The sequence below is a fragment of the Canis lupus genome, chromosome 38 (genome assembly GCF_048164855.1).
Source record: "Canis lupus baileyi chromosome 38, mCanLup2.hap1, whole genome shotgun sequence".
Lineage (NCBI taxonomy): Eukaryota > Metazoa > Chordata > Mammalia > Carnivora > Canidae > Canis > Canis lupus.
Genome location: NC_132875.1, coordinates 21,242,118 through 21,256,868, shown reverse-complemented (window position 1 = coordinate 21,256,868; position 14,751 = coordinate 21,242,118). Strand labels below are relative to the sequence as shown.

At 46.7% G+C, this 14,751-nt stretch overlaps 1 protein-coding gene across 12 annotated transcripts in view; it reads left to right on the top strand.

Annotated features, from left to right (window-relative positions):
* Nucleotides 1-14,751, top strand: part of SRGAP2 (SLIT-ROBO Rho GTPase activating protein 2) — a 234,822-nt gene that overhangs the window by 199,662 nt on the left and 20,409 nt on the right. For 11 of the 12 annotated variants that reach the window (XM_072815064.1, XM_072815062.1, XM_072815063.1 and 8 more), the window contains exons 15-17: nt 5,112-5,189; nt 6,106-6,240; nt 7,938-8,043. In XM_072815064.1, coding sequence (XP_072671165.1) covers nt 5,112-5,189; nt 6,106-6,240; nt 7,938-8,043 — 319 coding nt within the window. Of the gene's footprint in view, nt 1-5,111; nt 5,190-5,322; nt 5,509-6,105; nt 6,241-7,937; nt 8,044-14,751 lie in introns of those variants that run through there. The other variant, XM_072815072.1, reaches the window with a different exon arrangement.

The following is a 14,751-nucleotide window of genomic DNA, read 5'->3' as shown; positions in this document are numbered from 1 at the left end:
CTCACCTGGAGCTCAGTTAGTGATAGTTGGTCTTCAAGTTGTCACCACCATTTGAGAGTCTCCAGGGGCTGGTCCCTCCTCAGCCTAAGTCAGGTCACGCTATCTGCTGCCTGGATGAAACTGGGTCTCATAAACTCCATTCCTCACCAGTTCCCAGGCTGGTTGGACAGAATCTAGGGTGGAGATGAATGGCCGCACAAGCTTCTAAGTGTAAGATTGTTTAGGAAGCAAAGATATCTCTCAGCACCATGAAGATTTCTAGGAACTAGACATCAGAAATTGTTTTATGATGCTGTCTTATCTGATGATAGGAAAAAGGACAGAATGACCTTCTTGCAGCTTGAGAGGTATAGAGGTGATTGCTGGGCTCAATGCAGACATTTTCTCTCCCTTTCTCTTAGTTGGCTATAACATTGCTTGGGTTCATTTTTGGAATAGTAATTATTTTAACATACTTACAATTTATCCCATTCTAATCAGCTACAGTTTTTTCATTGTGTCTCTATTCACTTGAAGTAATAGCATTATAAATCACCAGTCAACAAAAATATTTATCAAGCCCCTGATCAATGCTGGACACTGTGTTTTCCTATTGTGAAATAGGAAAACAAAAACAGGGATAATATGCTATTCCTGTCTTTATTTGGTTTTATGATGCAGTTGGGAGAAAATAAATAAGCAATTGGAAAGCTAAATAAAAAGAGATAAGATATAGCCATTCAGAATTGCAGTATAAGAAATTTCAAAAGATAGTAGTGATTAATGATCAAGTAATTGGCAGAGATAAGTCCAAACTGAGTTCCGGGGAGGAAAAGTTATTTGTGTCTAAATGACAATAGGAAGAAGAGAGTCTGAACTCCTGTTCTTTCAGCCATGCATTCTCTTCGGTCATCCAAGAAATATACAGAGAGAGATAGACTGCTCATTGTGTGCCAAGAAAAAGTTCCCGCCTTCGTGAACCTTATATTTTACCAAAGGACAGATAAATAGATGATTGGCTGGTCAGGTAATAAATAAACACGATATTATACAGTGTGTCTGGTGATGGTGAGTGGAATGAAGAAAAGCCATACAAAGAGCTGGAGAATGAAGAGGGGACACTGTTCTAGGTGGGTGGCGTGGGGAAAGACCCTAAGGTCGCTTCAGAGGGTAACATTGGAGCAGAGTCCTAAAAGGAAGTGAGGAAGTGATATCTGAGAAGAGTGTTTCAGAGAGAGGGCACATCAGACACAGAGATCCTTGGCATATGCAGGGCCTGGCATGCAGGAGACCCCGGGTGGCCAGAATGGGGACAGAGGAGAGGGAAGGGAGGCAGATCAAGCTGGAAGCCAGACTCTTAGGGCTTCCTCACCCAAGGGAGGTGTTTGGATTTTATTGAGTGAGGTAGGCAGCTACTGGAGAATTCAGAACAGAGAGAGCTCTTTACAAAGAGCTGCTGAATGGGGACAAGGCCATGGGAGGAAGGAGATAGCTGCAGCTGCCCAGGGAAGATGTGACCATGGTCAGGCCCAGAGTGGTAGCTGTGGAGGAGCCAAGGAGGGGACACTTCGGGATATTTTGGCTCAAATATCCCTATCACTGCCCCCGCACATGATCGGTGCACGTGGGGACATTTCTGTGGTGTGGCTCTGGGGAGATAGGTGTGTTCACAGGTTGCTGGTGGTATTTTGCAAACTGGCACAACCCTTTTGGAGAGGAATTTGATGATATCTGACAGAACTACATATCCATTTATCTTCTGATCCAGCGGTCCTTGTAGGAATTTAACCTGAAGGTTACACCTCCAACAATATAAAGATACATCTGTTATTTGTTGCAACATCATTTGTAAAAATATTAGGAACAATCTAAATACCCTCACACAGAAGAGTGGTTAGATCAACTATGGTATATCTGAATTCTAGGCAGTTAAAAAAAAAAAAAAAGAATGCACACAGTCTCCCTGAAAAGACATGGAGAGATTTCCAGACTATATTATCAAGCCAAAAAAAGCAAAGTGCAAAAGAGTATTTAGGGCATGCTACCTTTTATGTAGAAAGAAGAGGATATAAGAATGTACATGTCTTCTCACTTTGGCAGGAAGGATGAATCCATAAACTAATATTTATTTGATTGCTCATCCACAGGAGTCGGGTGCAAAGAGGGGGTAAAAAGGATGGGGAGTGGGAATGGGAGGGAAGTGACATTTCTCTGAACATTGCTTTTTGTGTAATTGTGACGTTCAGAACTGCATTAGTGTTTCCCATGTTTAAAAGATAAATAAAACAAGGATGTGGATAAAACCCCAAGTGAAATACAAACAGTAACAAATAAACCTAGCTGCAAAACAAATAACATAAGCACACTGAGGAGATGGAGAGAATAGGGGCAGCCTGGGTAGCTCAGCGGTTTAGTGCCACCTTCAGCCCAGGGCGTGATCCTGGAGACCTGGGATTGAGTCCCACGTCGGGCTCCCTGCATGGAGCCTGCTTCTCCCTCTGCCTGTGTCTCTGCCTCTCTGTCTTTCTCTGTGTCTCTCATGAATAAATAAATAAAAATCTTAAGAAAAAAAACACACACACAAAAGCTGCTGGAACATGTTCATCTTTAACTCTCTTCATGTTCCCTGGGCAATAGATGTTAGAGTTCCCATTGTGCAGATGAGAATGCTGAGGCTCAGCTGTAAATGGTGCATCAGGGTGATGCACGAAGGCTTAAAGGACAGGCATGCAGGGAATGACAGACTGAGTGACAGAATCGGAGGGGAGAACCCCACCTGGCTTATGCAGAAGGGAGCCAAGTAACATGAGCCGGTACTTTGTAGCAACCATTTCAAGAATTCTCTAGGAGAGCCCCTCTTAGCAACAGCCAGATCCAGTGCAGAGTGGAAGGTTTGTGCCATTTCCAAGTAAGTTACCCAAGAAGAGTGTTTTTCTACTTTTATGGTAGCATGCTCTAAGAGCAAATGAAAAAGGTCGCAATGTGTCAGGTTAGCCATGTGAGGCCTGCCCTGCCTTCTAATGAAAAGCCTACTGCTCTTCCCCTTTACTTCTGGAACCCAGCCATTTATCCGTGTCTCTACTCCCAGAGTCCTTAGATTAGATAGACACTCTTAAGGATTCTGTCTGTTGAGGAAGAATGCGTAGTGATCCTTCAAAAGCACAGGTTTTAAAGGGAAATGGGAACCAGGCCGAAGGATAAGTCTTAGTGTGTCTCAGGCCTGCCGCCTGACTTCCTGTTAACTGTCCTCTGATTTCTTCATGTTCTGGGCCCCTGGGCCAAGGTGGCTTCTCTTTTTTTCTTTTTTTAAGATTTTATGTATTCATGAGAGACACCGAGAGAGAGTCAGAGACATAGGCAGAGGGAGAAGTAGGCTCCCTGCAGGGAGCCCGATGTGGGACTCAATCCCGGGACTCCGGGATCACTACCTGAGCAGAAGGTGGACGTTCAACCACTAAGCCACCCAGGTGTCCAAGGTGGCTTTTCATTGATGGTCTAATCTACTGAAAAGGACCTAAGTGATCCTCTCTCAGCAAACGGTTGGCTTCATCTAGAGCACTGAGTAGCCTGGTCCCCAAGGGGACATTTCCTTCTCCTATACTGTGTTTTTGACAAGTCACAGGGTACGTGGCTGTTTCTGTCAGAACACTTGCTGTTCTACATTCTGTGTTTAAATTACGTTATTTGGCTGTTACATCCCATTGGTAACTAATATGGTATTATTACATTGGTACTAATGGGGTTTTAACATTGCCTGCCATTCTCTGAGGAATATTCTGGAGATTCCCTTAGAGGAGCAGACAACTTAAGTCCTATTACAAGCCAGGTAATTAAATTCCCCCTGCTTGCTTCTTAATATTACTTCAATTGGATTCAAGATTGTAGCCCTGGCCTGCATGATTTATTTACCTTTAAAGGTCTAACTGAGAGAATCCAGTCACCCCTCACCGAGAGGATAGCCCAAGAACAGTAGGCAGTTCTATTTTGTTTTCTTAAAAAGAAATTTGTTTGAGATTTCCCTGATATGTCCAAGTTTTTGATGAATCATGCTGTTACAGAGGAAGTTGGACAAGATGCCCAAGATGGAGACACAGGGCTCCTGAGAAGGGCTGGCAAGCCTGATATGATTACAGATGCCAGTTCAGTCTGACCCCTGGGGCTAGCACTGGATCTCTTACCACCTCTGCAGCTACATGTGTGGGGCTGTGAGCCACATCTGTGTTCAGACTACCAAGCAGGTTCCTGCCCTCTCTGTCCTTTGCCTCTGGTGGGCCCCACCAGCCTGGTGTTGAGGAGTATGCAATTGCAGCTGGATGGCCTCCTGACTCTGGTTTTTATCACCTATATAACCTAAGGCTGCTCATCATTCATCACTTCCTTCATCTGGAAGATGGGCATGCTGGTGACCCTTACCTTAGTGGCTGTTGTAAGAACCAGCTGATTTATTTCTATGAAGGCATTTCTTAGCGGCAATCACTGCACATGCATTATTTTTTTATAATTGTTTCTAGACCAGATTTTCACACCCATCATCCTACCGCAACATCCATGCACGTTTGTCTTGGGAGTCAAGCACCAGCAGCTAGCACGGTGTCTAGCAGCACTGGCTATTGACTGTGATCACTTGCCTTTTCCTGTCCTCTCTCTTTCCTAAGTATTCAAAACGTCGTGCACTAGAAGAGCCAAATAGTATTTGAACAGCCAAAGCAATCATTGTATCTCAGACCTTATGAAACTCCTCCAGTGGTGTCTAGTGGCCTGCTTGCCATCCCCCTAGTTCCCATTCCTGGCCCTGGGTGATAAGTGCCAGGGGTCACCTCACATCGCTTTGCAGATGGGAACAGAGAGGCAAAGGCAGGGGAAGGAAACTGCTTCTAAGTCTCCCTCAGAATCAGACATGGAGCCGGATATAGACATCTATCCCCTTAAATCTTTGACTCTGTGCTTTCTTTACGCCTTATATCTGTTCCGGTGACTTCTCCAGCATCCCTGCACATGCTTTCTTGTTTGGCCTGAAGAAGAGAGATGGTACTTAAATGCACACAAATGGAGGACATAGACATTCAGCTAAGCTTGGAGCTGTGCTTATGACTTTGTTTCTTCTCCTTGATCACTTTTCCCTGTCTTTCTAGGACTACAGCATGAAGGAATCTTCCGGGTGTCGGGATCCCAGGTGGAGGTGAATGACATCAAAAACGCCTTTGAGAGAGGTAAGGAAACAGGCTTAAAGATGAGACCAAATGTGTGCCAGCCTCCTGGGATATTGGCTTCATCCATCCTCCCCAGAGAAGTACCCAGAGGTTACCAAGCCACTTGTTCAGCCTGACACCTACTCTCTTGTAGACAGTCTTCCTCAAGATGTACAGGGAGGTGCCAGGGCACATCCCAGCCTCCTTCGTTAGCCCCATTCATCCTGCCTCTCTCCTGCGGATGATCTGTCGAAACCCAAGAAGTTAACTATGATATCTGGGCGGTTTACGGCTTCATCCAGAACCCTCGGTGGCAGTTAATATCAAGGCTAATGCGCCTGTTCATCGTAGCCCATTTATTATCTTGTGGGCTATTAAGGTAATGGGCAAGCTTTGGCAATTTCCGTCACTGTAATGGATATATATAGTTTCAATTTGAGGTTGGTCCTATCATTAAATCTAATTACATCTGATATGAAATTTTCCATAGGGAGCTCCACCGTGATTGTTCTCCTGTAAGTAGGTGTCCTTTGTTGCAAGCCAGGAGGGGTGAGAGCCAGTCAGAGGGACTAGCCTCCTTGGCCTCATTTTCCTTCCCTAGGGACTCAGTCCCAGCCTGGCTTCATAATTCTTGTGAGAGGGCCAGTTGCAGTGTCTTACCCCAACCCATAGGGAATGTCCCTGAGCTTGTCTGGCGGAAGTGAATTTATCCTAATGGACCCTTGTTGCCCTCCTCTAGCCTTGGGGCCCCTGAGCCTAAGCAATCTTTGCTTTAGTCTAGTCTCTGGTCTGCCCTACTCATGACCACCATGCTGGGCAGTGAACTGACAGACTCAGGAGGACTCAGCTCACTCCTGCCCTACCACTTGTGCTCCATCCTATGTGTTTTTATCTCCCTTGTTCTCTCTTTCCTTTTTGGGGGGCTGCTTATCCTCAGGAGAGGACCCCCTGGCTGGGGACCAGAATGACCATGACATGGACTCCATTGCTGGTGTCCTGAAGCTTTACTTCCGGGGGCTGGAACACCCTCTCTTCCCCAAGGACATCTTCCATGACCTCATGGCCTGCGTCAGTAAGTACATCCTGGCCTCAGACTGGCTTCTAAGCAAGAACACCTTGTCTCAACAGACAAGAAATTTCCATGGGGTCTTTTTATCTCCCATAAGCTTTTCAATAATGTGTTTTTTTTTTTTTTTTCTTTTTCATTTTCCTCAGTGAAGTTTCTCCTCCTTGTCTTCAGTCCTTTAGCCCCTGGTGGGGAGGGAGGGAGGATGACTTTTCAGTGAGAGGCTAGGACCACAAGACAGCTTTCTGATTTGCCTTAAACTCCTTGCTTTGCTGGGCTTTATTTTTCTTCAATAAAATATGTTTCTATTCATATATAAGGCACAGTCTTTTTCAGTTCTTGGAAGCTCACATATTAGTGCCTGTGCTTTTTATGATATAAAGGGGAGATATTTTTTGCTCATTGCTTTATTTTTTTATAATTAAGATTAGAATTGATTTTTCATAAGATTGATTGATTGATTTTAAATAGGGGGTACAGAGGGAGAGGGGGAGAGAATCTTAATTAAGCAGGCTCCATACCCAGCATGGAGCGCAATGCGGGGCTGGATCCCATGACCCTGAGGTCATGCCCTGAGCCAAAATCAAGAATCAGACACTGAACCAAGTGAGTCCCTCAGGTGCCCCTGCTTATTGCTTTAAACATGGTGTGGCTTACCTTCTAGATGTGTCAATATGGGTTCTTTTAGGAAGAAAAGCCCTCTGCACATTTAAATATAACAATATGATGTTTTCCTAGAAAGAGATAGTCTCTACTTTATCCTTTTCATAGGTTCCTGCCTCTTACTCTCAAATTTGGGGCTTGAAAAGCTAAGGCCATTTAGTTTAGCTCATTATCCTGAAACACCTTCTCTTTTGTTTTCTATGGAAATGTAGATTAATACCAGGTCATCCTGGGAATAGCCCCAATGGAACGGTGGCTCCAGAGGCTGGAGAAGGCAGTGCTGGTCGCTGGGGCTACCAAGAAAGTTCAAGAAACCTTGGCTGCCCAGTTTTCTCCTTGAGACAGCCTCCTCACCCACTGCTTTCCACTTCTTTTTCATAGAACGGCACTCATAGAATATGACAGTGTCCACATGGCACACTGTAGTAGGGAGGCTGGCCACGATGGAGGCCACCAGCCTTACCTGTAATTGATCTGTCCAAAGCACAAGGGACAGGAATCCTTGGGTCTCCTCCCCAGATATTACGACTTATGCAAGGATCTGCCATCTCTTGCCTCTGGCCACGTTCTGCTCAACCCCACTGCAGATAAGAGAGGCGGAAGATAAGCCAGACCTGTCCAGAGGATGAGGTGATGCATGTGTAGAGCGAGCAGGACAGGACCCACACCGCCTGTCTCCCACCCCACATGTAGATCCTCCAAAGCTGGATGTTGAGCTGTCTGCCGTAGCAGGTTTTTGGAGGTTGTTTTAATAAGAGAGTGGTAGGTGCTTGGAGAACATCTCCAACCCTTTCTGAACCCAAAGAGCATATTCCTTAAGTCTTGCATCACTAAGCACCTGGAGCCCAGCATGTGCCCTATGGCAGCAGTCCTGCCCCAAGGAGCCACCGAGATGGATCTTCTCGCATAGTGCACCCGTGCTGTGTGGACTTGACCCGGCCACTGTCTGTGTAGCACCTGCTGGTAGGAAGGGTCTCCTGACCATTACTCCTGCGGATCTCAGTTGTAGTGAAGGATAACGCTTGGCTTTCTTCTTTCAGCAATGGACAACCTGCAGGAGAGAGCTCTGCACATCCGGAAAGTCCTCCTGGTCCTGCCCAAAACCACTCTGATTATCATGAGATACCTCTTTGCCTTCCTCCATCAGTGAGTAGACTTCCCAGTGAGCAATTGGACCAGGTGTTGGCTTCAGCCCTTGGGCACCTACATATAGAGCTATGTCAGTTCATCTAGCCCAGTAGATATTTGTGGAGCACCGACAGGGTGCTGGGCACAACTGTAGGCTGTAAGAATAGATGAAAAATTAGAGACAAGAGCCCTATACCATTTAACTCACATTCCAGGGTAGAGACAGACAGATAACAGATATGTCAGATGGGAATAAGTGCTTAGATTAAAAAAAAAAGAAGAAGAAGAAGAAGAAGCGTAAGTTAAGAAGTAGAGTGCTGAATGGGATCTGAATGGGGGCAGGAATGAAAGAGGGAGAGCCGCTATAGAAAGCTGCTCAGTAAAGGCCTCTCTGAGGAGACCGTGTGAGGGCAGCAGCCTAAATAGAGTGATGTTCACAAGAGATGTTCAAGGCTATCAGGCCCTGAGAGTCATGGTCATAATGGATCTGGATTTGGGAAGCCACTGGAAGCTTTTAAGCAAAAGAGTGATAAGATCTGATCTCTCTATTTTTTAAGCCCACTGACAGCTTTGAGTAGTTACCATCAAGTCTGTGAAGAGAAGCAGGGACACCTAGGCAGAGGTTAATGTGAGGTCTCAGCCATGGGCACTAGGGGCTCAGACAGGGTGGTGGGTGTGGGTCATGAGGGAGGGTGACTCACCCACCTCAGTGGGACCGGGTTGGGATTCCATTTCAAGCATAGTGTTAGGGTTGACAGGACTTCCTAATGGGGACGATGTAGAGTGTGAGGAAAGAGAGAAGTTCTGAATGTTTGGCATGAGCAACAAGGAACTAGTGACTCCATTGTGGAGTTGAGGAAGACAAGGTATGGAAGATAGAATTGAGACATCAACTCAGCCATGTCCATTTGAGATGCCTGTTAGGCCTCCAAGGGGAGGTTCTGTGTGGGCAGTGGGACATAGGAGCCTGATACTCGGGAGAAACCCAGAGTAGAGATATGAGTCTGGAGTCACCATGTCCTGATATTTTAGCTGGTTACCTAGGGAGTGAAGGTAGCTAGAGAAGAGGTCTGAGGGCCAAAGGGGCCCTGTGCTTGAGTGGAGCATGGCTTCCCATCCGAGCAGTGTGTTCTTGCCTAGGGCAGGCGCTGGGTCCCCATAGGCTAGCAGAGGCAACAAGCAAGGACTTGTGGAGCTTGCCCCATGGGCACCTCTGTCTTCACGTTGCTTTCCCTGCTGAGGCTCCCTCAACAACTGAGAGCAACGTGAGGGCCAGCTGAGGCCCATAGATGTGTTTCCTTTCAGTCTGCTGTGGCTTGAAAACATTAAAACATTTAAATGTGAGAGGATTTTACTTAAAAAGATGTAGATTTTCAGCTCCTCTCGAAAACACTATCAGGTCTGGCAATGATGGGCATGCATTCAGCAAGATGGTGGTTCCCTGTGGAGGAAGGACTGCTGCCAGATGAGGCGGGCCCTCCCAGATACTCCCTATACCAAGGCTGAGTTTAGCTGCCGTTGATCATCACTCTTGCTTCCTGGGTTTTCCTCTAGTAGAGAAACATTTTGCTAGCTCAATGATTCTATCAAAAGAGAAAATAGAGACCCTAGCTAACACAAATTTCTTTGTCTTCTTAGTCAGTTTGGTCTTTACTTCACAGGAAAACAGATTTAGTGGCCATCTCGTGAGCTTCAGCTTGCTTATGAGTTCATGGTCAGCCTGGCCCTCTAGGCACCTAGGTTAGCAGCCCCTCTGGAGACCTTGCTGGGGCACCCACGCCATCCTTCAGCCTTGCTGCTCACCATGCAGAGCAACAGAGTGTCCTGGCTCTGCAGCCTGCCTCCTCCTCATGGCTGTGTCTGCTCCTTCCATCAGCCAAGCCCTGACTGAGCACCACAACTTTGCCTGAGTTCAGAACCCCTCGTGACTCACATAGGGTGTTCATATGCTATGCATTTGGGGCTGATAAAAATGGAAATTCTGCAATGACTCTGGACCTGTTCAGCCCCTTGGGGCCACCAGTCCTTGTCTTCCCTCACTGATAAGACACCTGCCCTCAAAGGAAGCCTGGTCTGCTCCCCCAGGCCAAGAGCATGACGGTGGTGGATAAAAAGGTGGGGGAGCAGGCTGGTCCTGGGCATGGGCCTGTTTATAAGCACAGTGGCCTCGTTCTTTGCATTGTCTTCCTACATTGTCTTCCTGCTAAGTGAAGGTGGCGGGGAACTCGTGGGAGAGGAGGAACAATAGAGTGAGCATCATGCAGAGCTGGAGATGGTGGCCACTATTATAAGAAATGTGGGAATTATGCCAATCCAACAATTACTTTTGTTTTGTTTTGCTTTTTCGTCTGGTTAAAAAATGATATATATGCTCATCAAAGTATTTTGGGGGAAAATGCAGCCTTAAGAACTGCGGTGTCTCCTAAAACAATAAATGGAATTGAGGACACCGGTGATAGAGAATACCACATCTGTGGGAAGATGACTGGTCCTAAGTGTACACTTACCAACAGATGTGGCAACAGTTGACAGTTAGCTCCTGAGAGAGACTCTGCTGGGCCCAGATTTCAGGACTGCTCTCCTTTGTTGTGTCCTGGGGGGTGTATACTTTATTTCTGGCTATGGTCTTTCTCTTGGGTTGTACACATCCTTAATCTCAAGGAGCCAAAAAACTAATATGTATATAAATGTATGTGGAACTCCTTACACAGACCTGGTTCTATATATACACACATATATGTGTGTGTGTGTATATATATAGATAGATAGATATAGATATATCTAGAGTCCTCTAGAGTGCTCGGTCCACAGCATGAACCCCGGGTATGTGCCCATCCAGCGGGCCTTGTTAGTTATTAATATCCTTTCTAGCATCTGCATTAACTACCTATTTCTGTGTAACAAATTATCCTAAAGTTTAGCAACTTAAAACAAAAAGCAGAGATCCCTGGGTGGCTCAGTGGTTTAGCGCCTGCCTTTGGCCTGGGGTGTGATCCTGGAGTCCCCAGATTGAGTCCCACGTCGGGCTCCCGGCATGGAGCCTGCTTCTCCCTCTGCCTGTGTCTCTGCCCCTCTCTCTCTCTGTCTGTCATGAATAAATAAATAAAATCTTTAAAAAAAAAAAAAAGCCATTAAGGATCACCTGGGTGGCTCAGTTGGTTAAGTGTCTGCCTTCAGGTTGGGTCATGACTTCAGGGCCCTAGGATGGAGCCCTGAGTCAGGCTCCATGCTCAGCAGGGTGTCTGCTTCTCCCTCTCTCTACTCACATTCTCTCTCTCTGTCTCTCTCAAATAAATAAATGAAATCTTTAGAAAAACAAACAAACCCCAAAAGCATGAATTATTATATCACAGTTTCTGTGGGTCAGGAATGAACAGTGTAGGTGCAGTACAGCAGGGGGCTCTCTGGCTCTAACTATCTTGGGGTGGCAGTGAGGGTGTTAGGGGCAGTGCTGTAGTCAGCCCTAATGAGGAGGATCTGCTTTCCAAGCTCACTTTGTGGTATTGGCAGGAATCGGTTCCTTGCAGGTTGCTGGACTAAGGATCTTCCTAGCTGGCCGACTGTTGGCCAGAGGCCTTCGTCAGGTCTTCACCATGTGGGCCTCATCGTAGAGCTGCTCACAACATGGCAGCCAGCTTCCCTCCTAGCCCATGAGTGAGAACACCCAAGAGAGTCCTTGATAACCTAGTCTCAGAAGTGACATCCCATGCCAACTGCCATTTTCCATTTACTATAAGTGAGTCCCTGAATCAAGTCTGCACTCAAAGGGAGAACGTTACACCAGGTGTGAATACCAGGAGGCAGGGGCTGTGGGGTTCATTTCAGAGGCTGCCTACCACAGCCTGTGTGTTACCCAGTGAGTGTTTGCCCCCCAACAAAGCGTCGGTAGCTCCCCTGTCCATGGCTGACTCTGCTGCTTGCCTTTTAAAACCTGCTTTCTCCACATATCAAACAATATTGTCTTCTAGGCTCTTGATCATCAAGTGAGGTCCACAGAGCAGCTTCATCAGCATCATTTGGGAGATTGTTTGAAGTACGGAATCTCAGCCCCTCCTCCCCCAAAGACCTAAGAATCAGACTCTATATCTTAACAAGGTCCCCTGACGAGTCTCATGCATATGAAAGTTTGAGAAGCATTGCTCTAAAAAAAAAATAAAAAGAGGGGATCCCTGGGTGGCTCAGTAGTTTAGCACCTGCCTTCGGCTCAGGGTGTGATCCCAGAGCCCCCGATCAAGTCCCGCTTCGGGCTCCCTGCGTGGAGCCTGCTCCTCCCTCTGCCTGGGTCTCTGCTTCTCTCTTTCTGTCTCTCATGAATGAATAAATAAATAAAATCTTTAAAAAAAAATAAAAAGAGAGAGAAGCATGCTCTAGGTCCTCAAACACTGCACGAAGGCGTGAATCAGGGCTGCTTTTTTTCTGTGATTGAGGTGCCCCCAGTGGCTCTACAAAAGTGGAGTCATCCTCGAAATCTCAACAATCTCCAGGGGCCTCCTAGTTTGGAAAGCTCTGTCTGGAGCTTCTTCTGACTTCACGAGGGGTGTTTTGGCTTCCCCATGCAGATGGACAAGTAGAGTTGTGGTTGGGTTGACTTGGAGATCCAGAACTGCTCATATACTTATTTATGCACTTATGCAAATGTTTTATGAAGCATTTTCTGTGTGCCAGGCCCTGTTTTAGGAGCTGGCCATCTCAGAGTACACCAAGCAGTCCAGGTATCTCATGGTGTCCCTTTGGAGTTTATGTTCTATATGAAGGAGACAGATCAAACTAATAAGTACACATACCCTGTATCAGAGAAAAAGCACTCTAGGGAAAGACAAAGCAGGCCAGGGAACCATAGAGTGCCAGGGATCAGGGTGAGAGTTCGCTTTTCCTGCAGAAAGCCTAATATGGAACTTGATTCCAGGGCCCTGGGATCATGACCCAAGCCAAAGGCAGACGCTCAACCACTGAGCCACCCAGGTGCCCTGAGAGCTCACCCTTTAATATATGGCAGTCAGCAGACACCTCACTGAGCAGGTGACAGCAGGCCTTAAAGTAGGAGGAAAACCTGGAGAGGATGGTGCCTCAGAAGCCATGTAGAGAAATGTTGGGAGGAGGTCATGAAATCAGAGTTAAAGGTGATGACAGGTCAGCTAAGAAAAGGGCTAAGTATTGTGTTCACAACAGGGAAAATACCAGTGACCCTGAGGAGTATTGTCCTGATGGGGTAGAAGGGGCCAGACCCTGATGCTGTAGGTTTAGGAGAGAAGGGGTACCACCAAGGGGTGAACAGAATGTGGGGGTCCATGCAGTGGGATGTGTTCAGTCGTAAGCAGTAATGGGGTGCAGAGGCATACTGCAACACGGATGCACCTTGCAGACATCCTGCTGAGGAAAGGAGCCAGTCCCAGAAGCCCACATGGTTGTGAGTCCGTTTATCCACAGTGTCCGGAGTGGACAAATTAGTGGTGATGGGAGATTGGCAAAGCCAGGGCTGGAGGCCGGGGAGCATGGGGGGTGGCTGCTAATGGATCTGGAGTTTCCTTTCGGGTGGTGAGAGTGCCCTGGAACTAGGCAATGGTGATGGTTGCACAATGTTGTGAATATGCTAAATGGCACTGAATTGTACACTTTAAAATGGTGAAAATGGTCAGTTTTACAGTATATATATTTTACCACAATAAAGAGGGGGAGGGGGCAAGAGAGAAGTTGTATTAGTCTGTTCTGGCTGCCATAGCAAAATACCACAGACTAGGTGACTTCAACAACAGAAATTCATTTTCTCACGGTTCGAGAGTCTAAAAGGCCAAGATCAAGGTGCCAGCAGGGCTGGTTTCTGGTGGGGAGTCTTTCCTTGGCTCGTGGATGGCCATCTTCACTCTGCGTCCTCCCGTGGCTTTCCTCTGTGCACACACAGGGAGAGCTCTGGGGTCTCTTCCTCTTCCTATAAGGACAGTAGTCCTATTGGGTTAGGCCCCCACCCTTATGACCTCATTTAACCTTAAGTATCTATCTCCTTAAAGGTCCTTTCTCCAAATACAGTCCCACAGGAGTTGGGGGGAGAGTTTCAACATAGGAATTTGGGGCGGAAGGGGCACAATTCAGTCCATAACAGAGGGGTGGAGATGAATCAGAGAATTAGACAACAGGTATGGACAACTCCCAGATAGTCTCATCATGAAGAGAAAGAGAGAAATGGGACAGTATTTTGACATGGATGTGAGGTTGAGGGTATTTTTTTCAGGTGGCCAGTATTACTGCATGTCGGTATGCGGGTGGGGATGACCCAGTGGAGAGGAAAAGCTAGTGATGCAAGGGAAATTGCTGGACTAATATTCTGGCTGGAGAAAGAGGATGGAGTTCACTGCAGGGAAAGAAAGGCAGAACACGAGGGCGCAGAGGCAAGTCCTGTGATAGATGCGGGGAGCACGAGGATGCTGACACGCGGCCTTAGAGGTAAGGGGAATGACAGGACGCCTTTGAAGGACCATCAGAAAAAATCAGCCAGAATTACGTTTGACTTCTTATCTCTTAGAGAGCTTTTGGGAAAGTTGGGGAAGCCCGTTAAGTCATGGATTTATACAGGGACATCTGTAGTGTCTCCTATTGGAAAAGCTTTTGAAGGCCTGATGGATTCTCAGCCCCACGATTTGCCTGGGGCCATGGTGAATAAGACAATTTCTCTTCATCCCTTTCAGACCTAAAATCAACCCTGATGCATTCATTTCTTATCCAAAGTCTGTT